Source organism: Thalassophryne amazonica, chromosome 1, assembly GCF_902500255.1.
Source record: "Thalassophryne amazonica chromosome 1, fThaAma1.1, whole genome shotgun sequence".
Lineage (NCBI taxonomy): Eukaryota > Metazoa > Chordata > Actinopteri > Batrachoidiformes > Batrachoididae > Thalassophryne > Thalassophryne amazonica.
In genome coordinates, this window is record NC_047103.1 from 52,632,356 (window position 1) to 52,659,997 (window position 27,642).

The window sequence follows — 27,642 nt, forward strand, 5'->3', positions numbered from 1 at the left end:
AGATTCTGCAAGTTATCAACACATGACAATACATAACGTCATAACATCATGTCTACAGTCAAAGAGGTTTGCGGTGACGGCAGCAGTGACCTACCTGGTTTGGAGCATTGGCTCTAAGAGGTAGGTTCACATTCGAAACACCACTCATCTGAGTCATCATTGGCTGACGGTTCTGGTGGGATAAGAGACAAGTAGAGGTTGAATGAATAATCATCTACGATACACAGTTTCATTTCACAGAATCTTGAAATCCTTTAAAACTATCACGATTTCCATCTTCTGCAGTTCAACTGACTGTCAGCCATAAACTAAGTACATAATAGGTAAAGAATAATAAAAACTGCTGTGCATCTGGGTTGATGCCACCATTTCTTTCTGTCATCTTTGGAACACTACTTTTTCCAGTAAAGGTCACTAAACACCAGCAGGTGGCAGACTGTTCTAAATACAGAACGTATTCCTTGTTTGCACACAAGACCTGCCAAAATGTCAACATCAAGGATTATTACACAACTGTCATGAGTATGCAATCGCACAGCAACTGATTACATACAGTCAGATCCTTAAGCAGTTGAACAGTAAGAGTTTTTGTAATTTTGCCTCTATTCACAATCACAATGGATCTTAAATGAAACAAGATGTTCTTGTAATTTAGATTTTCAGCTGTAATGTGGCAAACTGTTGCCAAATTTTATTATTTTAAAGGAGAGAGAGAGAGAGAGAGAAGCCTATAACTCAGAGTTGTCATGTCTTTTTGGCTTCCTTCACTAGTCACTCAGTCTTTGAGAACTGCCTACGCCAAAGATTTACCACACAGTACCATGCTGTTTGCATTTATTAATGATTGCTGAACTCCAAGACACATTCAGTGACAGTCCATACCAACTTTAACCAAAACTGGTTGCAAAAATGTTCATTTCTACCAAAAGTAATGCTTGTATTCAGTTTGGCCAATTACTTATAGTCTCTAAAAAAAGAGGGACTGCAATTCCTAAAAGGCTGACGTGTTATTTTTGTTAAACCCCTTGAATTAAAACTGAAAGTCTACACTACACACACATCTTCATTATTTAATTTCAAATCCATTGTGTTGGGGTAAAGAGGGAAAATGACAAGTGTTACTGTCCAAATACTTATTTAGCAGACTACACTGTGGATATGCGAGACAGAAGGAATATTCAGTTAACTGTATTGGATTGTGAGAGTCTGCTTGCGTGTTAACCTGCTGTGACTGGAGTCTTTGCTGTAGCTGGAGCCGTAGTGTGTTGGGCTGGTTAGGGACAACCCCTGTTGGTCTGAGTCCAGGCCGGGCCTGCATCCTCATCATGGGATAACCTGGTCGAGGACCCATCTGGCCAGGCATTGGGTGGAAACCTGGCTCTTGCATTGGGACACTAGAATATCCCCTCTGAGCCATATGGGATGGCGGTGGGCCAAACTGATGGGAGTAGATGGGGGGCTTCTGATCTAACAACAGGGAGGGATCCTGAGAAAACTGGTCTGCATCCAGTGACTGGCTCTGAAAAAATGAAAAAATAAATTAATAAATGAGACTAGAACTACTGACACACAGACATTCTGTGCTGCTTATGTTAGCATACACCAGAAACAATGACAATGAACAGTTTAAATGACAAAAACAGTGAAAGAAGAAAGAAAGCTGAATCTCACCTGTTCTACCAAAGCAGGGATTCCCAGAGCACGATCAATCTCCTCCAGGCCATCAAAATCTTTTAGTGCAGTGTAGAGTTGGGACAGCAAGGCTCCCTCATCTACTGCACTGCTATCACCAGAGCCAAGCCCTGAACCACACAACAACTCATCCTGGGCTGCTGAGTGCACAGGCCTGTGTAGAGGGCAAATAAATGCGACAGATAGAGTAAATAATGCATTACAATGAGAAATTACAGAATTCTCAGTGACTTAGTAAAAACTTTGCTCATCATAAACAACAAACAAACTACAATCTATATACTAAGCGTGGAGCTCCCATTGTCCTCAATGTTGTCTGGATGTGCTCACCTCACACATCATCTCTACGCTCTCGATCTTCCCATACCCTCTGTAGTTACGGACACACATCATGTCTCTTACACAAATCCTCTTAAAGTGTCCCTGCCACGCTATGACGTTTTTACATATTCTTGAAGAATAAAAAAAGCTTTTTCCACATGTCTTTGGTTTTTTACCATAAAATTACACTGAACAAGGATTTAGACATTTTGTTACCCATCTGAGAATTTGAATTTTCCACCTCCAAGTTGACCTACTGTTTTGCTGCGATGGATGTGACGTCATTCGAGTAGATGTGTCGCAGCGCCGCTCTGTTTACCAACACGGCAGACATGGCCAGCGAAGGCATAGTGCGCGATTATGGCGAAGATTTAAGTGATATATCGATTGTTTTTGTAGAAGATGAGGAAGTTTCTGATTAAGATATTAACGGCGTAAATAATGAGCGGCTCCAAACCGTGTATGTTCCAGCCGAACGCGACAGAAAGAGGATGAAGCGCAGCTGTCAGCTGACAACAACAGCGTTGTGGAGGACACAGAATGGTTTGTTCACTCACCACTTTCTTATAAATGATCATTTATTCCTGGCATGGTGTGTTTGTGTATGAAAAAAAATATTTGAGCAGCACAGCGTGCTTAAATTCAGAAGTTTGTTCTAAAATCACTGAAACGTTTCTGTACATTCTGTATATATTTAATCATTTATAAGTCAGTTTCTTGTGATTGCTAATTCTTCACATTTTATTCAAAGCAAATGATTGCAAATCTTTATCTGAAAAGCTGTAGACCCACATGGGATGGGGGAAAGATTTCTAAATAAAATAAAATTTTACTTCTATATCTGTTGTCAAATTTTATCAGGCATAATATTGTAGAAAGATGTTTATGCTAAATGGAGACTTTCCTGTCTAAAATACACATACAGAACATCTGTAATCATAAATTGTATCACATCTAATCTACTTTGAATGAACAGACATCTTAACAAAAAACAGGCTGTTCAGTTTACATGCATATGTATATTTGGAAAACACAAAAATGTCAATGTTCTGTTTTTTTTTTCTCAGGTGCTCATGTGAACACAGTCAGCCGATGCCACTCGTGATCGAGTCTCCTTCTCATATCAGGGTCAGCTTTGCAGGTAAGTTGTCTATGTTATCTCAATAACAGCCTAATTTTCAAACAGCATTTTTTAATATATGGGTGATTCTTTAACTACGGGCACTATTGGCCTTGTAAATGTGATTTCCACCACACCATTGCCTTACAATATAAAGCACCTTGGGGCAACTGTTTGTTGTGATTTGGCGCTATATACATGTGCTCTGATGTCACTGTTTATCTCCATAGAAACTACCCAAACAATCTTTCATACAAACTGTTTAAAGGGACATTACAGTGTTGTGGTGGAAATTACGGCAATAGTGTGGGACAACTACATTTTGTTTAAAAAAATCACAACAGTTGTATGACACTGAATACCCCAATTATGTTTTGATTACTTTACTGATATTTTATTCAGAGATATTTTAAAACATTAGAAAAAAACGTTTCTTTACCATTCATTTTTATCATTGAAGATCAAAAGTCTGGGTGTGGGACAAGCACAAAATGGCAATATTTGCATATAATGATGCTGAAAAAAGGTGAAAAAGTCATCATAGACTACTAGAACAAATTTCTTAACACACTTTCATTGTAAAGATAACTATAAAAGTGTGAAATTTCCCCTTTTTTCTGTTTTTCATACAATATGATCAAAGGACATAAGTGCCCGTAGTCTAAGAATCACCCGTATATAAGCAATGTTTTTATTAATGTTGTTTTAACTTCTGTTTTAGGACTTTGGTGGCAACCCTTCATTTTAATGAAAATGCAGGGAGACAACAAAAGCAGACAAAGCAAGAGAGACCAAGGTTCAGAATACAACCCCTGGCAAAAAGGAGGATGTTCATTCAGTTGTTAATTTTGTAGAAAAAAGCAGATCACACACATGACACAAAACTAAAGTCATTTCAAATGGCAACTTTCTGGCTTTAAGAAACACTATAAGAAATCAGGAAAAAAAAAAAATTGTGGCAGTCAGTAATGGTTACTTTTTTAGACCAAGCACAGGGAAAAAATATGGACTCACTCAATTCTGAGGAAAAAAATATGGAATCATGAAAAACAAAAGAAATGCTCCAACACATCACTAGTATTTTGTTGCACCACCTCTGGCTTTTATAACAGCTTGCAGTCTCTGAGGCATGGACTTAATGAGTGACAAACAGTACTCTTCATCAATCTGGCTCCAACTTTCTTTGATTGCTGTTGCCATATCAGCTCTGCAGGTTGGAGCCTTGTCATGGACCAATTTCTTCAACTTCCACCAAAGATTTTCAATTGGAGTAAGATCTGGACTATTTGCAGGCCATGATATTGACCCTATGTGTCTTTTTGCAAGGAATGTTTTCACAGTTTTTGCTCTATGGCAAGATGCATTATCATCTTGAAAAATGATATCATCCCCAAACATCCTTTCAATTGATGGGATAAGTGTCCAAAATATCAACGTAAACTTGTGCATTTATTGATGATGTAATGACAGCCATCTCCCCAGTGCCTTTACCTGACATGCAGCCCCATATCATCAATGACTGTGGAAATTTACATGTTCTCTTCAGGCAGTCATCTTTATAAATCTCATTGGAACGGCACCAAACAAAAGTTCCAGCATCATCACCTTGCCCAATGCAGATTCGAGATTCATCACTGAATATGACTTTCATCCAGTCATCCACAGTCCACGATTGCTTTTCCTTAGCCCATTGTAACCTTGTTTTTTTCTGTTTAGGTGTTAATGATGGCTTTCGTTTAGCTTTTCTGTATGTAAATCCCATTTCCTTTAGGCGGTTTCTTACAGTTCGGTCACAGACGTTGACTCCCATTCGTTCCTCATTTGTTTTGTTGTGCATTTTCGATTTTTGAGACATATTGCTTTAAGTTTTCTGTATTGACGCTTTGATGTCTTCCTTGGCCTACCAGTATGTTTGCCTTTAACAACCTTCCCATGTTGTTTGTATTTGGTCCAGAGTTTAGACACAGCTGACTGTGAACAACCAACATCTTTTGCAACACTGCGTGATGATTTACCCTCTTAAGAGTTTGATAATCCTCTCCTTTGTTTCAATTGACATCTCTCGTGTTGGATCCATGATTCATGTCAGTCCACTTGATCCAACAGCTCTCCAAGGTGTGATCACTCCTTTTTAGATGCAGACTAACGAGCAGATCCGATTTGATGCAGGTGTTAGTTTTGGGGATGAAAATTTACAGGGTGATTCCATAATTTATTCCTCAGAATTGAGTGAGTCCATATTTTTTCCCCTCTGCTTGGTCTAAAAAAGTAACCGTTACTGACTGCCACAATTATTTTTCCTGATTTCTTATAGTGTTTCTTAAAGCCAGAAAGTTGCCATTTGAAACGACTTTAGTTTTGTGTCATGTCTGTGATCTGCTTTTTTTCTACAAAATTAAGCAACTGAATGAACATCCTCCGAGGCCGGTGATTCCATAATTATTGCCAGGGGTTGTATACTTTCCTTAGTGGAAAAGAGAAGGATTCACAGTGAGAAAGTTAGCCACATATCCAACATGTGATATGTGGAAAATGAAAAAAACAAAACAGATTTGTATATTTTTATATAGCATGATAAAATGAATAAAAATACAATTACACATAAGTTTGACACTGTTTCATTCAAATGAGAAGTGTTTTACAATTTGTTAAAAAACATTTTATTCAGTCTATATGAGCAACATAGCAAGAGGTTCTTCAGATCTGCAAAACACCAAACTGACCAGAAATCCCTGCCAATGATCCTCCTCCACTGAGCAGCCAACGGGAACGGACAAAGCTGAGGCTGATGCTGCCAAGCAGACCAGGTACCACCGATGAGCCCAACCCCTCACTCCAGAGGAGGAACCTGGAAGCCAGTGTAGTCGGCTGATGGTGATGGAAAAGTACTCCTTATTTTGAATACAACACAAGCTGGTAGTGGCAACCTTCTTGCCTTCCCAAGTGTCCCCAGCACAACCGCACAAATTGCTGATATGCGATATGATACTTTCTGCAACAAAAATAGCATGGATTGATGTTCAAAGCAACAGTTCATTCTAACTATTTCATGTGCTGACTCGTACTGTGGAGCATCATGTAGGCATAGTGTGCCACTCTGAGGACATCTGCATCCAAACACACAATCGAGAAACTCGCCAGCTGTGTGACACATTGAGGATTTTCGCCACCACGCTGCATCTCCACCAAGACTCCAAGACCTGAAAAAAAATATACATATGCATGTTAACTGAACAGCCTGTTTTTTGTTCAGACTTATGTTCATTCAAAGTACATTAGATGTGATACAATTTATGATTACAGATGTTCTGTATGTGTATTTTAGACAGGTAAGTCTCCATTTAGCATAAACATTTTTCTACAATATTATGCCTGATAAAATTTGACAACAGATATAGAAGTAAAATTTTATTTTATTTAGAAATCTTTTCCGCTCATCCCTTGTTGGTCTACAGCTTTTCAGATAAAGATTTGCAATCATTTGCTTTGAATAAAAAGTGAAGAATTAGCAATCACAAGAAACTGACTTATAAATGATTAAATATATACAGTATGTACTGAAACTTTATTTTCTGTGATTTTAGAACAAACTCCTGAATTTAAGCACGCTGTGCTGCTCAAATAATTTTTTCATACACAAACACACCGTGCCAGGAATAAATGATCATTTATAAGAAAAGGTGGAGTGAACAAACCATTCAGCAGCTTATATTGTCCTCCTCAACGCTGATGTCAGCTGACAGCTGCGCTTCATCCTCTTTCTGTCGCGTTCAGCTGGAACATACACGGTTTGGAGCCGCTCATTATTTACGCCGTTAATATCTTCATCAGAAACTTTCTCATCTTCAAAAACAATCGATATGTCATTTAAATCTTCGCTATAATCGCGCACTATGCCTTCGCTGTCCGTGTCTCCCGTGTTGGTAAACAGAGCGGCGCTGCGAGACATCTACTCGAATGACGTCACATCCGTCGCAGCGAAAAAGTAGGTCAACTCGGAGGTGGAAAATTTAAATTCTCTCTCTTCTGGGTAACGAAACATCTAAATCCTTGTTCAGTGTAATTTCATGGTAAAAAACCAAAGACAACATGTGGAAAAAGTTTTTTTTATTCTTCAAGAATATGTAAAAACGTCATAGCGTGGCAGGGACACTTTAACTACCACATTTTGTGGTTAATTAGAACCACCGATCTGTGATATACTGCCAATTTCCACCAGATGGCGTTTTTTCCTAGCGAGTATGAATCCGTCCAGCTTCCATGCATGACATTCAATGCAATTCAATTATCGGAAGATGTTTTCTAGGACAAAACATCCACAGATTACAAATCTGCCATCACATTTGCACCAGCTATTATGGTTCGGGAGCTACGGGCTCCATTTTGACGCAGAAAATAGCACTCGGGCAGAGCTCCCCCAAAAATGCATAAAAACAGTACAGTTTTGTGAAAGCATTGCTTCTTAATTATTGCAAACAAATGTCAGCATGTTTTATTACACTTTCTTTCCAGTCTTGCCTTGAATTATGTGCATTCTCATAATTTATTATTATGTGTCATTCCCATCATACTTCAGTATAAACTAGGTGGCGCTGTTACTGCTGCAAATGTCTGTCTTTTACCGCCACCTGGTGTTGTCATAGAAAAATTTTATTGACAAGTTCATAACCATCAGAAAAAATTAAAAGTTACATCCATTTTATTACACTACAGAGTCAGTCATTTCATAGTTATTAGGACTTAAAAAAGGATGAAGTTTAACCTTCTTAAATAAGGGCTCAGGGTGTCTGTTATAGCTACTACATCAAAATGCTTTGAAAGCTTTATTTTGGAAGCTAATAAGTAGTCTCAGTATACTGCTGTACACTTTCCTGGGTCAGTGACTCATGATTAGTACACTCTTTCTTCACTGTCCGAAGCACGGGTACTTTGCTACTTATCAGATAAAAGGAAAATGAGCACTTAAAAAAAAAAAAAAAAGAGCAGCAACTTAGGTAATTACAGACATTGTTTTTCTTAAAGTTTGTTTAGTTAGTATGTGTACCCTCATAAAAAATGCCAAACTTTCCCATAGCACCTGCAGAGAGAGAGAGGAAAAAACAACAAAAAAACAAACCCCCCCCCAAAAAAATGACTGGAGCCGCCATTGTGACAGGTGTCTTGTAGGTTTTGCCACCAATGAGGCTACATGTCTGTTCCTAACTCTACATAATTACTAATTATGTACCTATTAATTTGAGAAAATACAGAACATTTGTGGACAATGTTGCATAATATGGTAGCAGCAATGCTTTCCATTTGCAGTTGTCCTGTTCTACCACAAGATGTGCATACACATGGTCAGAGCTGTGTGCATATTTACACACATTCCTAAGCGTAAGTCCAAGTTGGTGAATTCCACACTTTGCGAAATGTTTGCACACATGGTTTATGCACAAATCTGTGTGTCCGAACAGTTGAAAAATGAGGCCTCTGTGATACTGTGCAAAATCCAGTTGCTTGACTCAAGAGCCACACTATGATGGCCAATAAAGGCCACAACACTATGAAATTAAGACAACACTAGCAAAACACAACAAAAAAAACCAAACAAATAAAACTAAAACACCTGCGTAAATTCTACAACTGCGTCAAAAATGTCCTGCAATTTTGATGCAATGCACACTAACCAGTGACCAACAGCGGCAAATGGAAAATGGATTTCTTTGGTACTCGGTCTCTTCAGAGGATCCTTGGGTACCACTGGAATGACTGTGCATCAAACAAGCAGTTATTTAGAAGACTAAGATGAGAAGTATCACTTGCACTGTAAAGGAGCCTCAGCTTATCTTTGGATTTGAGTTGAATTTGAGCGTGATTCACCGAGGACTGAACACAAATGTAGCTACAATCCAGCCAGCTTTGGGATTGTGATGTCAAACCTGCTCAGTATGTCGATGCAGCCACATGCGTCCTCCCCACTGCAGCGGTGCTCAGCGTAGCTGCAACGGCAAGGACAGCAAACAACCTTTTTTCTCTGTGGCGCCTTCTCAGCAAGAATATACGCCGGGTGCATACAGACCCATGCTCCCACATCCAGATCCACACTCCCACGTCCAGATCCACATGCACACACTCCCACATTCTCATTTACAGTCATATCTCTTTCGGCTATAGTCGGACTGAGTTTGGATGCATGTGAGCCGGATTTAATAAACAGGTCTGAACACTATCTGGCTAGAAAGAGAACCGGACTGCCAACCACAGTCTAAACTGGATTTTAGCTGCATGGGGATGGATTCATTGTCTCACTGAATGAAGCAAATGTTGAATTGATGGTGTTTGTTTGTGTTTCTAAATGTTTTTTGCATTTGTTGGTGTTGTCTCAGCTGGGAAGTGTAGCCCCTGTCGCCCACAGCACAATACCACCCTCTTACATATAATTCTTGCTGTTCAAGAATAAGACAGTTACCTGTTCTGGTTTACAAAAGCTGCCTGGTCAATAGTCATCATGCTGTTTGGCCAGGGTGCAGTCTGATTGGGCGGTGCCTGCTGCTGTGTGTAATGATGGCCAACCATACCAATATCGATATCAGGTTGAGCTACACAGGCAAAAAAAAAAAAAGAAAAAAAAAAGAGAGACAAAAACGCAGACAAAATAAATCACAGTACGATTTCAAAGCGCATATTAAACAAATATGTAGGACTGCTTTTTTGCATTTACGCAATATCTCTAAAATCAGAAAGGTCTTGTCTCAGAGTGATGCTGAAAAACTAATTCATGCATTTATTTCCTCTAGGCTGGACTATTGTAATTCATTATTATCAGGTTGTCCTAAAAGTTCCCTAAAAAGCCTTCAGTTAATTCAAAATGCTGCAGCTAGAGTACTGACGGGGACTAGAAGGAGAGAGCATATCTCACCCATATTGGCCTCTCTTCATTGGCTTCCTGTTAATTCTAGAATAGAATTTAAAATTCTTCTTCTTACTTATAAGGTTTTGAATAATCAGGTCCCATCTTATCTTAGGGACCTCGTAGTACCATATCACCCCAATAGAGCGCTTCGCTCTCAGACTGCAGGCTTACTTGTAGTTCCTAGGGTTTGTAAGAGTAGAATGGGAGGCAGAGCCTTCAGCTTTCAGGCTCCTCTCCTGTGGAACCAGCTCCCAATTCAGATCAGGGAGACAGACACCCTCTCTACTTTTAAGATTAGGCTTAAAACTTTCCTTTTTGCTAAAGCTTATAGTTAGGGCTGGATCAGGTGACCCTAAACCATCCCTTAGTTATGCTGCTATAGACGTAGACTGCTGGGGGGTTCCCATGATGCACTGTTTCTTTCTCTTTTTGCTCTGTATGCACCACTCTGCATTTAATCATTAGTGATCGATCTCTGCTCCCCTCCACAGCATGTCTTTTTCCTGGTTCTCTCCCTCAGCCCCAACCAGTCCCAGCAGAAGACTGCCCCTCCCTGAGCCTGGTTCTGCTGGAGGTTTCTTCCTGTTAAAAGGGAGTTTTTCCTTCCCACTGTAGCCAAGTGCTTGCTCACAGGGGGTCGTTTTGACCGTTGGGGTTTTACATAATTATTGTATGGCCTTGCCTTACAATATAAAGCGCCTTGGGGCAACTGTTTGTTGTGATTTGGCGCTATATAAAAAAATTGATTGATTGAATTGAATAAGACCAATTCAGCAATTATGTGAGCAGATTAAGTCAAACTGATGAACATATGAATACCAATTTATTTTAGCTTGTGATGAATAACGGCTTAAATAAAAAAAAACCTATACAATTTTTCAATTTAAAAAAAAGCCATACAAACTAGTCAATGTTCCCTTCAAAAAACAAACAGCCAGGACAAGCTTTGGTTTATGTAGTGCATATTATACAAAGAGATACTGGAAATTATGGCAAACCATTTGTATTAACCTCTAAATATCTAAGTAGTGCTATTATATCAGTAACTTGAAATTTTCTTTGTTATGGGGTAACTTCTCCATGCCCTGTGTTTTATACAGTGGTGGGCACAGATAACCAAAAAATTAACTTCGATAACAGATAATCAGATAACTGAAAAGTTATCTTCGATAAAGATAAAACAATAAACCACCCAAAAAATGTATCGGAAGTTACAGATAACCAATAACAGATAAATTCCAATATTATCTCTGGCACATTTACAACTACTAGTAAAACAAATTTAATAGCTTCTAATAATATTAAAAATAACAACAGACCCAAACAATAAGACCACACTTTTTTCTTTCAACAGTCTGCCCCTGCTGTAAGCTTTTGTTTACTACAGCGCTCCGAGCACAGAGGCACCCCGAGACCCAAACAATGAGACCACACTTTTTTCTTTCAACATTCGGCCCCTGCTGGAAGCTCTTGTTTATTACAGCCCTCCCAACACAGAGGCACCTTGAGAGCAGCCGTAAAGCCAGCTCTCTATCAATGACAAAGCTCCGGTCATGCGGAGGTCTTGAAAAATAAAGTCATATTGAGTTATGGTGTTGATTTATAAATAACATTAATACCGATAGAATAACTCCATTAATGTCAATTCTGTCATTTGTACAAAGTTAAAATATAACATATATTTTTTGATGTTGAATAATGCACTAATTTTGATGTTTTGTAACAAAGAGACAGATCGCAAAGGATTTTGGGTAAACGTGCCTCTGCTAAACACTGATTGGTTCAGTCATTCATTATGTAAACCAACACGTTAATGTGATGTCTGTCATGTGTTGGTGTTTAAATGTGCTTTTGTAAAATATTCCATTTTTTATTTGTAAAAACAGGCATTTTTACGGAGCCCTGGAAGTGTCATCGCAAAATGTTTTGCATGTGGAGAGAATGTGTGCATGTTTGCGCACATTCTCTCTTTACAACATTCATTTGATGTTGTAAAACATGCTTTACAGTGTGCGAGATGATTTTTCATGCAGGAATTTTTTGGACCAAGTTTCAGGTTAATTGTGCATCCTGCATCGTGTAGTGTTCATGGAGTATCAAGCTGCGGTCAACATCTGACGAGCACCTCCTGATCGCCGATCGTATAGTCGAATGAGAATCAAACCTGTTTGATATATTATTGTGGTCGGCCGTCGTGAGGTTATCCTGCTGCTGAAAGCTACAAGCAGCATCCGACCGTTCGCACTGTGCCTGTGCAAACACTGCAGAGCTGTCTTGTAATAATGTTATTATTTTGCAGTTGTTTTGTTTTTAAACTTCATTTGTAAAAAAAAAAAAGCCATTTGCAAAGCAAAAAAGTTGATTTGACAATCATCTGACATAACCGGGGTCAAAATAAATAGAACACTGCTATCTACTAGTTCCCAGACACTGCCATGAACACTACTGGCCAGTAGATGCTAGATAGCAGTAGAGGCTTTCAAAACAAATTCTAGATAATCCCTGTTTGCTCACATTTAAAATGTGTGGAATTTAACAAACGCAATTAAAAAAATCAACGTCTATAAACGCAGAGAATATATTAAGAGAGTTTTAGGCGCTACAGTTTAATGCTGTTGTCCGTGGAACCTGAACAGAGTGTCTGAAATGCATTTGTCCTGTCGTGACGTACTGAGATTACATCATCCTACCCAAAATGCACTGCAGGGCAGAGCATGTGCTCACAAAACCTTAAAAATTAGCACATTACTTTAAAACTAAAACATATATCTGATATTTTTACTTTATGAAACTTCAGACATGACAGTAATTTTAAATAACTTGTCCAAAATTAGTTTGGTTAAAATTTGAACCATAAGTTAAAAATGTATGCCTCTGGATGACTTAGGTCATATTGCGAGCATATCGGTATGGTGTTAAAGGAAATTTTTTTTTCTTTTTCCTTTTGGGGCTGTTTTTCCTTTGTTTGCAGAGGATTGAGATGCTTTTTATACAAGCAGTTCTCTTCTGTTTGCAAAGGTTATAACTATGTGTCTGTTACAAAAGTTTTAACAGGTGGGTTCTGAACTATTTTTAAAAATGCTTGTCACTGTTCAGCTTTGTTTATTTTGTTTATCGGTTTAAAAGTTATCGGATAAAACTTAATCGGAAGATAATTGGTCCGATAATGGTTTTTAAAGTTATCTAAAAAGATAATCCGATACTGAAAACATTATCTTCGATAATTATCTGTTATTGGATTATCGGAAGTGTGCCCATCACTGGTTTTATAGATTATCTGATAAACTGGAAATGATTCAAAGTTTACAAAAAATAATCATGTTTATGTGTGGTTTCTGAAATTAAATGTTTAACACTTTTTAAACTGTTTAAATACAATTCAATTAATTTCCTTTATACAGCACCAAATCACAACAAAGTTGCCTCAAAATACTTCACACAAGTAAGGCCTAACCTTACCAACTCCTAGAGCAAGCACACAGGTGACAGTAGTAAGGAAAAACTCCCTCCGATGATTTGTGGAAGAAACCTCAAGCATACCAGACTCAAGGGGTGACCCTCTGCTTGGGCCATGCTACCAACATACTTGACAATACAAATATATAGGAAAGTTTGGGAGTCTATGCTGATATACAGGACTTGAGGGAGAAGATACCCACTTCTGGATGGAGCCGCACCGCAAACAAACAAACAAACAAACAAATAAACAGACAGACCAGAATCAGGCAGCAGAAAGACATACAAATAAGGTATAATTTGTAAGCATTAAGCAACAAGAAAAACAGAAGAAATACTAAGGTGATCACCGGCCACTAGCCCTGAGCTTCACTAAAAGCCCTAGACTTAGATAAAGTTGAGGCAGCGGCCCGCTCTGTTCACTAATAAATAAATGAATTTAAAAGGGTAGGAAGCATATTAACATACTATGCCAGTATGCTAGCCATATGAAAGGGAAAATAAGGGCAAGTCTCTTCTGAATCTGACTGTTTTATTGACGCAGGGAGATCATTCCACAGAACAGGTGCATGATAAGAGAAAGCTCTGTGACCCGCAGACTTCTTATTCACCCTAGGGACACAAAGTAGTCCTGCACCCTGAGAATGCAGAACCCGGGCTGGTACGTAGGGTTTAATTAGGTCAGCTAAGTAGAGAGGTGCCAGTCCGTGAATACTTTTATATGTTAATACCAGAATCTTAAAATCTGATCTCACAGAGACAGGAAGCCAGTGAAGAGATGCCAAAATGGGTGTAATGAGGTCAAACTTTCTGCTTCCTGTCAAAAATCTGGCAGCAGCATTTTGAACCAATTGGAGACCACTAATGCTGGACTGCGGTAAACCATAATATAGAACATTGCAGTAGTCCAATGTAGAAGAAACAAATGCATGAATCAGGGTCTCAGCATCAGCCATAGACAGGATGGGACAAATCTTTGCTATATCTCGGAGGTGAAAGAAAGCAGTCCTTGTAATATCTCTAATGAAAAATGTAGGATCAAAAATTACCCCAAGGTTCCTCACTTTCTCAGTGTGATTATGTCACATGAGCCTAGGCTAAGCGTTAGCTGGTCAAATTGATGCCAATGTCTCAATGGACCAAGAACCATCATTTCAGTCTTGTCAGAGTTTAAAAGTAGGAAATTGCTAGACATCCAGATTTTCACTGATGCAAGGCAATCCTCTAAGGATTTTATGTGGATGAGATTACCAGCAGTTATCAGCATGTATAACTGAGTATCATCAGCACAGCAATGAAAGGTAATCCCAAAATGCCGCAATATGTGCCCAAGGGGTGGTATTTAAAGGGAGAAAGGCAGGCAGCCTAACACGGACCCCTGCGGAACCCCAAATTTCATGTCACTAAGGTTAGAGGTAGAGTTGTTGTACAAAACACAGTGGGATTGGTCATGTATGATGTCAACCATGCAAGGGCATTCCCAGTAATCCCAAAATGATTCTCCAGTTTATCAAGTAGAATATACAGATGTACCATTTCTCTGTTTGCAGTATTCAAAACAATTTCATCTTTTGAGTTCTCACCATTAGCCATGACTGGGGACTGCAGCATCTGTCTGGGACCTGGCTGGCTGTTGGGTCTCACGGGAAGATTGTTAGGAACCATCCTGCCCTGCATGGCACCCTGTTGTCCAGGACCAGGTGCCCCCGGTAGAGGGGCAGAGGCTGAACCGACCCATCCCTCCTGCTGTTGCATGCTGAGCCGTGGGCCACCCGGACCCATAATCCCTAGAGGAAAGGGACAGACAGTAAAGACGGGGTGGTTGTGGGGTTAAAACAGTTAAGGTAAAAGAACAGAAAAGAACAGAATTCACTAATTATCTCCATGATGAAATGGTGCAATACAAGTAAAGCCATTAGCACAGTTCTGGTGGATTTCTGAAAGCTGCCAACATGTGGGAGCGCCAGTGTGAGATGTGTTGTGACACTGTGGGGCACTGACTATTTCCTGTCACAGGAAGTGAGTCACTGTGCCATGACATATGATGCGTTACAGGCTGGCAAAAAGAGACGGAGAAAGTCTTTCCAAACAAATTTGGAAAGCAGCTACAAATGATCGTAAACGTTCAATTCAAACACCTGGCTGCCAAACAGAAACATCAAAATTAAAGTAAAAACAATGTCATAATACAAAAAGTAAAAGTAATAATTCTGCATAAAATTTCAGAAAACTTTTACAAAGAACTAATTCATTTTCTTTAATTATTATGATCACAGACCTTCAATAGAGCTATGTGCAAAGACAAGTTCAGCAATCTTAAAATTAAAATGAAATAATGTTAAATTGTTTATATGGATGCAAACCTTTATATAAATGACATACACATGTAATTTCAAATTAAATGTATATAATTCAAGAAAGTGGGGAAAATAACAATAATAAAAAATGTAGTGATTATTATGTAAAAGAGAAAAAAGTAGTTTTCATACTTGCAAACATAAAAATAAAAGTAATTTACAGTTTAAGTTTTTTTATCCACTTAAAACAGAATATTACTTGAACAAAATAGTTCTTTTCAGTTTAACATTTATTTTTTACTGTTACTATTACTGTACTAAGCTGGCCTAACTTACTGTTTTACTGTTTACTATTTACTGTTTTCTTCAATGAATTTAAAGGGGATGGGGAGCGGGGAAAACAAAAAACATCTCTAATATTTATACAAGTCATCTGGAAAGTATTCACAGCACTTCACTTTATCCACATTTTGTTATGTTACAGCCTTATACCAAATATTTCCCTCAAAATTCTACACACACAATATTCCATAATGACGATACAACAGAAGTTTTTTTTTTTGCTTTTTGCAAATTTATTTAAAATAAAAGAATTGTCTGTAGGCCTCCAAGACAGGATTGTCTCAAGGCACAAATCTGGGGACAAGTACAAAAGCATTTCTGCTGCTTTGAAGGTTCCAATGAGCACAGCGGCTTCCATCATCCATAAATGGAAGAAGATAGGATCCACCAGGACTCATCCTAGAGGTGGCCACCTGTCTACACTGAGCAATCGGGGAAGAAGGGCCTTAGTCAGAGAAGTGACCAAGAACCCGATGGTCACTCTGTCAGAGCTCCAGCATTCCTCTGTGGAGAGAGAAGAACCTTCCAGTAGGACAACCATCTCTGCAGCGATCCACCAATCAGGCCTGTATGGTAGACTGGCCAGACAGAAGCCACTCCTTAGTAAACGCCACATGGCATCCCACCTGGAGTTTGCCAAAAGGCAACTGAAGGACTCTCAGACCATGAGAAACAAAATTCTCTGGTCTGATGAGACAAAGACTGAACTCTGGCATGAATGCCAGGCATCATGTTTGGAGGAAACCAGGCACCATCCCTACAGTGAAGTATAGTGGTGGCAGCGTTATGCTGGGGGGATGTTTATCAGTGGCAGGAACTTGGAGACTAGTCAGGATTGAGGGAAAGATGAATGCAGCAATGTACAGAGACATCCTGGATGAAAACCTGCTGCACAGTGCTCTTGACCTCAGACTGGGGTGACGGTTCATCTTTCAGCAGGACAATGACCCTAAACACAGTCAAGATATCAAAGGAGTGGCTTCAGGACAACTCCGTCAATGTCCTTAACTGGCCCAGCCAGAGCCCAGACCTGAATCTGATTGAACATCTCTGGAGAGATCTGAAAATGGCTGTGCATTAACACACCCCATCCAACCTGATGGAGTTTGAGACGTGCTGCAAAGGCGAACAGGCAAAAGTGCCCAAAAATAGGTGCGCCAAGCTTGTGGCACCATATTGAAGAAGACTTGAGGCTGTAATTGCTGCCAAAGGTGCATCAACAAAGTATTGAGCAAAGAATGTGAATACTTATGTACATGTGATTTCTTAGTCTTTATTTTTAATAAATTTGCAACCACCCCCTCCAACAAATAAAAACTTTTCATGTTGTCATTATGGGGTGTTGTGAGTACAAATTTGAGGGGAAGGGGATGAATATACTCAATTTTAATGTTTATCCTTTCTCTTAAACCTATTCACAATGGGAAAGTTGTGCTATGCTATTTCTGCCTAGCTAACAACAGCTGGCTTCTTCTGGGCTGTACTTTCAGGAACTGTATGTGCTGCTGCCCCAAGTCCCCAGTGGTGAACAATGCAGCACAGTAGTAAAAAGAAATGGAAGAGGGGAGGAAAAAAACCCCAACCTGATAAAGTTCCCTGTTTTTTCGTGAAATATGCATTTGAAAGCAAACAATGACACTTTTGGTTTGTAATCTATCAAAGAATTGCATTGGATTGCACCTAATCATTCCATATTTAAACAAAAAAAAAAAAGTATTTTTCCTGAATTGTAGCACAGCCCATGAGTATTGACTCTTTCTCAGAGTTGGTTTCTTACAGTGTATGATACAATACCTGTTACAGCTCAGACAGGAATATTGTTATTGCAGAACTGTGCTTTTTACAAACCTGGGTTGAAGCATAAATATTACACTGTAGGAAATTCTTTTTACTGACATATGACTGTGTATGGGACACTGTACATAACATAAGTTTGTGTTGGCTGTATGCCCCCCCAATCATTGTCTGATTCGACATTTGGACAATGTGTCAAGTCTCTGTGAGAGATGAAAGGATGCAGCGCACACAGCATATACACTCAACAAAAATATAAACGCAACACTTTTGGTTTTGCTCCCATTTTGTATGATATGAACTCAAAGATCTAAAACTTTTTCCACATACACAATATCACCATTTCCCTCAAATATTGTTCACAAACCAGTCAATATCTGTAATAGTGAGCACTTCTTTGCTGAGATAATCCATCCCACCTCACAGGTGTGCCATACCAAGATGGCGATTAGACACCATGATTAGTGCACAGGTGTGCCTTAGACTGTCCACAATAAAAGGCCACTCTGAAAGCTGCAGTTTTGTTTTATTGGGGGGGGGGGGGGGGGGGGGGATACCAGTCAGTATCTGGTGTGACCACCATTTGCCTCATGCAGTGCAACACATCTCCTTCGCATAGAGCTGATCAGGTTGTCAGTTGTGGCCTGTGGAATGTTGGTCCACTCCTCTTCAATGGCTGTGCGAAGTTGCTGGATATTGGCAGGAACTGGTACATGCTGTCGTATACGCCGGTCCAGAGCATCCCAAACATGCTCAATGGGTGACATGTCTGGTGAGTATGCTGGCCATGCAAGAACTGGGACATTTTCAGCTTCCAAGAATTGTGTACAGATCCTTGCAACATGGGGCCGTGCATTATCCTGCTGCAACATGAGGTGATGTTCTTGGATGTATGGCACAACAATGGGCCTCAGGATCTCGTCACAGTATCTCTGTGCATTCAAAATGCCATCAATAAAATGCACCTATGTTCTTCGTCCATAACAGACGCCTGCCCATACCATAACCCCACCGCCACCATGGGCCACTCGATCCACAACATTGACATCAGAAAACCGCTCGCTCACCCACACAACGCCACACACGCTGTCTGCCATCTGCCCTGGACAGTGTGAACCGGGATTCATCCGTGAAGAGAACACCTCTCCAACGTGCCAAACGCCAGCGAATGTGAGCATTTGCCCACTCAAGTCGGTTACGACGACGAACTGGAGTCAGGTTGAGACCCTGATGAGGACGACGAGCATGCAGATGAGCTTCCCTGAGACGGTTTCTGACAGTTTGTGCAGAAATTCTTTGATTATGCAAACCGATTGTTTCAGCAGCTGTCCGAGTGGCTGGTCTCAGATGATCTTGGAGATGAACATGCTGGATGTGGACGTCCTGGGCTGGTGTGGTTACACGTGGTCTGCAGTTGTAAGGCTGGTTGGATGTACTGCCAAATTCTCTGAAACACATTTGGAGACGGCTTATGGTAGAGAAATGAACATTCAATACACGAGCACCAGCTCTGGTTGACATTCCTGCTGTCAGCATGCCAATTGCACGCTCCCTCAAATCTTGCGACATCTGTGGCATTGTGCTGTGTGATAAAACTGCACCTTTCAGAGTGGCCTTTTATTGTGGGCAGTCTAAGGCACACCTGTGCACTAATCATGGTGTCTAATCAGCATCTTGACATGGCACACCTGTGAGGTGGGATGGATTATCTCAGCAAAGGAGAAGTGCTCACTATCACAGATTTAGACTGGTTTGTGAACAATATTTGAGGGAAATGGTGATATTGTGTATGTGGAAAAAGTTTAGATCTTTGAGTTCATCTCATACAAAATGGGAGCAAAACCAAAAGTGTTGCGTTTATATTTTTGTTGAGTGTAAGTGGTAACACAAAGGAAATAGAGTCAAACACCTGTGCCAACTATAATGGCTTGGTTAGCCATCATCCCATGACTTCCCACAATGCCTTGCTGCTGCTGCTGCATAAGAGCATAGGGGCTTGTCGCTCTTATGGGATACTGTAATGAAGGCTGCTGTGTGGACACATTCATGTCTAACGACACGCTCCGCATTGGTATGACTCTGCCTGGCTGGTTGGGTCGCACTCCCCCAAAGTCTGCAGAAACAAACACATGGGTTTTAGCTAAATGTGCAACAATATCTTCAATAAAACAAACATGTCTCATAGCCCTTTGGGCGTATATGGAACTGGTACATAATTCTGTATGACATAACATAGATGTAAAGCATGAGCAGACAGTTTAAAATATCAAAAGGGCAGTGCAGTCTCATTTGAACCCCTGCATGATATTGCGGGATTTAACTACTTATGGGGACAGCCTCCCATTCTGCAATACAAACAGCATAACTTCAAATGGATAAATAGTATACGGTTTTGTTTTCGGCTGCAATCATGGCAGCAGCCGCAAAAATTGCAGGTGTTTTTTTCCGTTCCCAGTGGAGAAGAGAAGACTAGGCAAATGGGACAGGATGTGTCTGTAAGTGTTAGCCTACACACTTTGACAGAGTAGCTGCGTTCTCTCGCCTGCATGTATTTGCATGTAATTTGCCCAAAAATTCAGAGAATGTGTCATGTTTCTGATGGGGACATACAAGGGCTGCCACTGGATGTAGGATTATTGTGTCATATTTTAACCCTTTAGCACTCACCCTCAAACAAGACTGCGCTTTCCAATTGACAGGCTCGTGTTGTCAAGAGTTGCATATTTTTCTCACTGCTAAGAAAGCGTATGAGGGAGAAACGCCAATGACCTGCTTTTTTAAAATAAATGGTCAAGGAAGTGTGGTACTCACTGGAAGGATTCACAGCCGGTCCCAATGCCTCTGTGCTGTTGTGCTGCCAAAGCAGGACTGTTTTCAGACATCTGTAGGATGTCATTGATGATATTCTGTTTGTCCATAGGACTGGGCAATGAAACTGGCCGGGGTTCACAGAAGAGCTGCGGCTGAGCATTCTGCAGGTCATTCAAAATGTCATCCAGTTCTGATGACTGCAGGAAATCAGACAAAAAACACAAGTGTGCAAATAAGCAACAGATGAAATACTTAGGCTTTAATTTAGTAACCAACTGTACATATACACAAGCATACAAACATGCCAAATTGCAATTTTACTTTGAGTAATCTTGTAACTGGTTTAAAACAAGCCATCCATTATCTGCAATATGACAGCCACAATGAAGAGTAACTCAAAAGGATAAAACATTTCATCAAATCTGTGCTCATCATGCCCTGCAGATGTACAGTGCTCTAATTTTTCATGCCTCCAATTTTAAGATTTTAATAAAGGGAAAACTGATCCAAAGTTTTGTTCGTGGTAAATTCATAAAATATGCTCCTGATTTTCAGTGTGAAGCATCAAGAATTTGATGCTACCAAAGGTGACCATCTGTAGGACTTCAACTGAATCTGTAAGTAGGTCGTTAATAGTCTGTCATTGTCATGAAAAAACAATGAAAAGCAATTCAGCAATTCTCCTTGGCGGGTGACAGCAACAAAAATATTTAGATAAAAAGACAAATCAACATATAAAATAAGTGATAATACACAAGTATTTTGGAAAGAAGCCATTTCTGAGTCTGTTTGTGTGAATTTTCCATTGTCAATATCTCCTTCCTAAAGTAAGGGAGGAGGCAGGCATGCAGTGTTGTCCTCATCACTCTTTTGCTCCTTAAGGAATGCACAAGCAAGTCTGTGGTCAAAGTTCAAAAACTGTGCGCATCTGAGTCGTTAACATTTTCTCATGAGAACATCATCGATTTCATCTGGTGCACCACCAGTATTGTCATACCACATATGTTGGTGCTGCTCTGGATGCCAAAATCATGATACGAAAACTTAAAACGTTTTCACCATGTTAATCAGATACATGGAGCCCAATACAGTTCTCGTATCCCACCCTGATTGTATCTCTGGTCCCAATGAACACACGCATGACTGAAGCATGTTTCATTTGAGGTAGTCTTCAATCACAGAATAAAGCTGCAAGCAACAAGTCTCGTAAGTCTAGTCTTGCGCGGGGGAACTCACAGATGTCTTTTCGGACATCGTTAACACCATCGTTGCGCCAGTCGGGTTGTTCCCACTGCCTCAAAGCCACCATCTATCATCCCGTGCCGAAGAAGTCCACACCATCCAGCTTCAACGACTACCGTCCCGTCGCACGCACCCCCATCATCATGAAGTGCTTCGAACGGTTAGTCATGAAACACATCAAGTCTGCACTCCCCCCCTCCCTAGACCCCTTCCAGTTTGCATACCGGTCCAACCGCTCAACAGAGGATGCCATCAGTGCTGTCCTCCATCCAGTCCTCAACACCTTGGACAATAAAGACTCATATGGTTAGGATGCTGTTCATTGATTCAGTTCAGCATTCAACACCATCATCCTCAGCAGCCTGGTCATCAAACTCGACCAACTGGGTCTGAACACCTCACTGTGCAACTGGCTGCTGGACTTCCTGACCGGGAGACCTCAGGCAGTGCGGGTCGGCAGCAACACATCCCACACCATCACTCTGAACACGGGGGCCCCCCAGGGATGTGTGCTGAGCCCCCTCCTCTTCACACTGCTGACCCACGACTGCACACCACTTCACAGCTCAAACCTCATCGTCAAGTTTGCGGATGACACAACCGTGGTGGGTCTCATCAGGAACAACGACGAGACCCACTACAGGAGCGAGATCAGCCGGCTGACCATGTGGTGCGAGAACAACAATCTCCTTTTGAATGTGGAGAAGACGAAGGAAATTGTTGTGGACTTCAGGGGAGTGCACACCCAACACTCCCTCTGACCATCGATGGTGCTGCTGTGGAGAGGGTGAGCAGCACCAAGTTCCTGGGTGTGCATGTGTCGGAGGATCTCTCCTGGACCACTAACACCGCATCACTGGCCAAGAGGGCTCATCAACGCCTCTACTTTCCTCCGCAAACTTCGAAGAGTCGGAGCAACACCACACATCATGTGCATGTTCTACAGGGGTACGATCGAGAGTGTCCTGTCATGCTGCATCACGGTGTGGTACGGCGCCTGCACAGCGACTTGCCGTAGGTCCCTTCAACGCATCGTGAGAGCAGCGGAGAAGATCACGGGCACCTCTCTCCCACCCCCTCCAAGAACTGTACAGCACCCGCCTCACCCGAAAAGCCACTAGGATCGTAAGTGACCCCACTCATCATTACGTAGTCTCTTCAGCCTGCTGCCGTCGGGGAGGAGACTGCGCAGTCTCCAGGCCAAGACCAGCCGGCTGAGAGACAGCTTTTTCCACCAGGCTGTCAGGACACTCACTCCCTCCCTGCTTTGCCCCCTTTCCCCCTGCTGCCCTCCACTCACACATAAACACAAACTGGACTGTTTCACTTTCCACTCCCGCCAATTCCCTAACCTCCCTAACCTAAGCTGTTGTGAGATATTGCACTTTATACATACAATACTCTCTGCACAATGATCAACAACTGTATATATTTCTTGCTCTGGTCATGGAATTTGCACATATCCATTACTGCTGAATGTTGTCCTGCCACTTTGCACTACAAGTATTGTTTGTTTACAATTTACCTTTTGTATAATTTTGTTACAATTACACTATTACAACTTTTTTTTTTTTTACAGTTGTTAGATCTCTACACTTGATATTTATACTTTGTTATTATATTTCTTAAATACCTTCTTTTGTGAGGTCAGGGAGTCCAGAGATCAGGTATTTCAGTCTCAATATATCTGTGATGTATTGTAGAAATGACAATAAAGCTGACTTGACTTGACTAGCTAAGTATGCATCAATATACTCAATAAACCAACAGGTGACAGATATTGGGTCAAATTTAAAAGTGATAACATAATTGTGTGTGATACAACATGGATGTAATGTTAAAAAAAAATTCTGTAAAATGCTGATATCATAAACCTTGTAGAACTGGATTGGGTATTACAGTATGCTGAATGATGTGCAACTCCAAAATGAACCAAAACAAACTGTTTAACTGTAAATATGTTGCACTTCCCGCAAGCAGCCACCAGAGGGCAGCACACCTGATGTTTAAACAACATACAGTACAGCCACAAATGACAAGGCGACAGTGCTTCTAAGTACACTTCATGTTCGACACAATGACACGTAGATGCACACTACACTAGTGAATTAAACTGACAAATGTGTCCATTTTTAAATCCACATTAACAACTCTGTCATGCCAGAATGTCGTGCACATTCAGTAGCAGCTTTCGCTTCCCCAATTTCAAAACTCTTCATCAAAACAAAATGTTCTTCATACACACAACAGTGCAGAGAGTCAGACATGACCATCTAAAGCTCCACAGCATGTAAGATATGTGTGAGAGAGAGCGAGAGAGAGAGAGAGAGAGAGAGAGAGAGAGAGAGAGAGAGAGGGAGAGAGAGAGAGAGAGGAGAGAGAGAGAGAGAGCGAGGGGTGGGGGGTGTGAGAGAAAAACCCTAATGAGGCCAGGGATGATGTAATGCTCTTCTACACTAGTTTCCTCTCTTCCTCCTCCTTTCCATTTCTATCTCCACCCACTTTCTATTCTCTCTACTTCACTAGTTGTTTTATGCTTAATGGATCCTGTTTCTATCAATCTCCATTACTTTCTTCTTTCAATGTATGTCAGGGCGTGCAGGATAATCCACGACCCTCAATCCTAAACATTTTAGGTCAAGACGGATAAACTGAAAAGAGCTGCAAGGCTGATGTCCAATTGTAACCAGTTTTTTTTCTAAATCCATGCCCCATTTGCTAAGCGCAAGAACTGTGACGCAAGAACTATATGTACACATGAACAAGCAGTTATGTTCTTCAATCCGGTTTGTTTGCAGGTACACATGCATTCTTTTGACAAATCAGCAAATATAAGTCGTAATCCTACATTCATTTGTACTTAAATATCAACTGGCAGGACAACAGCGGACCACTGTGCGTTCCTGACATGGCAATTTATTCAGAAAGGGAACTGAAACAGGGTGGATAAATCAGGACTTCCGCATTAAAAGTTTACCCCCTTGGAAAAAAGGTAATAACGCCGATCATACGTACAACACACGTACACTTGACAGATCCTTATCCTGGTCCAACAGCAGCAAAATTCAAGCAGTTAACAGAAAACATTTTAAAATTTCAAGAAAGATTTACTTCACTTAGGTTTAATAACAAAACTAGCCAAACTATTGTGATGAACAGAGAATTTTATTTCAATACACTATACAATTATAGACTTTTGATGAGGTGTACCCGTGATTATGCGGACCTGGTCAGGATGGGGTTCACCGAGGCCTCGGTGAACCCCGCATAATCATAGTGCAGCAGATAACAAACAATCCTTTCAAATGGTGATACAAACACCAAATTTTGGCACACATATTCTTTAAACATTACTCTTTTGGAAAGCAGACTATCCACTTGATGTTCAATATAGGGCGGCAAGTAGGGTTCAATGAAGAATTACACGGGGTCAAGATTTACAAATGGCTCCAATCATATTGAAAAGTATACCACATTATTCATCTGATTCTACAGATACCAAAAAGGTATAGTTTGGACTATCTTTGACTGAATGTTATGAAGTTATGGGGTAAAAACAGCATAAATGGTACCAACGGTCAATCTCAGTTTGTTACAGGGGGCCAAAGTTAAAGTTACTTCCAATTTTGGTACAAAGTGATGCAAATTATTGGTTGAGTGAATAGGGTTTAAAAGGAATAGTTTGCACCATGTGTCATACTTAGTTATCATGTTACAGGGTAACATATGTCATATGCCATAGAATCCAATGGACGTTGAAATTGTTTGACCTTTACTTTGGATAGTAAACATTCAACACGGTCAAATCTATTTAATTTATTAATCCTATTAGCTCAACCAATAATTTGCATCACTATTTACCAAAATTGGAGCAACTTTAACTTTGGCCTCCCGTACAAACTGAAATTGAGCTTTGACACAGTTTTTGCTGTTTTTGCCCCATAACTTCATAACATTCAGTCAAAGATAGTCAAAATTATACCTTTTGGAATCTTTATGGTTGGATGAATAATATGGTATAGTTTTCATATGACTGGAGCATCTTTTAATTTTGATCCCTGTGTAATTCTTCATTGACCCTTACCTGGCTGCCTATTGAAAATCGAGTGGATAGTCTGCTTTTTCAAAAGAGTAATGTCTCAGGACTATTTGTGTTGAATTTGGTGCTTGTATCACCATTTGAAAGATTCCTCTGTAAATATTCTCTAATCTGCTGCACTATCACAGGTATACTGAAATCAAAAGTCTATAACGGCTTTATTATGGTAAACAAGAAAACTGGGAGTTTGTCAAACATACTAAAACTGAAAAATCAATCAAGTTTCAACTCTTTATTTTACTGTCATACTGCACCAACTGACATCCCATCGATCGACTGGCGATGCCTGTTAAGTCTGTGACGAAGAGTCATCAGGCTTGTTTTCTTATAAAGTTCGCCATTCGCCTGTTTAGCTTCTGCGTAAAATCGACCGAGTACTCCGTAAAGCATCCGTCTGTCATAAGTTTCAAAGTTGGGCGCATGTCCCTTTTCAGTGACGTACTTGTGAAACAAGTTGGCTTCTGTGTATTTCTACGGGTGTTCTTCGCATCTTTGTCGTGTAAAATTTAAGTCAGCGTTGCTAACAGACGCAAACCTGTCTTCTGCCATCTTGACAACAACTGACAGCCAAAGTAGGTGTTGTATCGCGTTAGCTGATTGGTTGTTGTAGAAGGTGTCACTCGATTACCTAGCACTACGCTGCACGCGAGGTGTACTCGTTTCACATGCGCGGTCTACTCGGCTCCACCAGCGGTCAACTCGGCATGTGGTACAGCTCAAAGTGGCGAATGGGCCAATCAGAAGTTGGCAAATCCCATACCATATAATAATGTTTGAAATTGTTATTTCAGGTACACCAGACATCATGCCCTTGAGTCAAAAGTGATTTTTGCTCAGAGACAAAATGAACTGTTCCTCACAGGGGGTGGGATTGGGACATATGTTACACAAGGGAATAAGTGCCTGTTGCCATGGCAAAAAAGATACCCATCAATCAAATCTTCTGTTGTTGTACTGTTGATTTACAGAGACGGAGATTGAAATTTAAAGCCCTCCTACAAGTGAAGATCCTATGCTTTAGCCAGGCGCAATCCTGAGCTTTAGTCAAATCTTTCTCAGGATCCCATGGTCATGAAACGTTGTGCTTGGATTAATTTAATTTCTGGGATGGGAAGTTTTTGGTGAATTTTCACATACGCATTATTATTAATCTATGGGGAAAAGGGAGTTATAAAGTCTTGCAAATGCTACTTACAGAATGTTGGGCCAGCCCTGAACTTCTGTGACTTCAAGGGGTTAATACTTGGCTGAATTATTAGTATTATCATTTTTTTAAAGAGTCAATGACTGTGTTAATTCTGGAAACAGACATTCCCTGAAGATGTATTTGATCCCTGGTGATGTGCTAGCGGATGTCTACTATAGCTGCCTCCAGTTCTCACCTGCTCTGGAAAAGACATCATTGGATTTGTATCAGGAAAATGAGTCTGGCATTACAGAGCATTCCCCTTTTAAACCTGGGGAAGGAGGGGTTCACTGTCAATGTCTGATATTTACAAGAGAATCATTTGATAATATAGCTCTCACTCACTCACTCTCTTTAAGCGCTTACGCCAATTAGGGGTGATGGGAC

General features: G+C 40.5%; 1 protein-coding gene across 1 annotated transcript in view; it reads right to left on the reverse strand.

Moving 5' to 3' along the window:
- The window catches only part of ncoa2 (nuclear receptor coactivator 2), a 296,306-nt gene that overhangs the window by 30,090 nt on the left and 238,574 nt on the right, over positions 1–27,642 (reverse strand). Inside the window, exons 14-18 of the mRNA XM_034169909.1 lie at positions 15,068–15,271; positions 9,585–9,714; positions 1,672–1,846; positions 1,223–1,519; positions 95–172 (exon numbers count right to left, since the gene is read on the reverse strand). Of these exons, the coding sequence (XP_034025800.1) occupies positions 95–172; positions 1,223–1,519; positions 1,672–1,846; positions 9,585–9,714; positions 15,068–15,271 (884 nt within the window). The remainder of the gene's footprint in view (positions 1–94; positions 173–1,222; positions 1,520–1,671; positions 1,847–9,584; positions 9,715–15,067; positions 15,272–27,642) is intronic.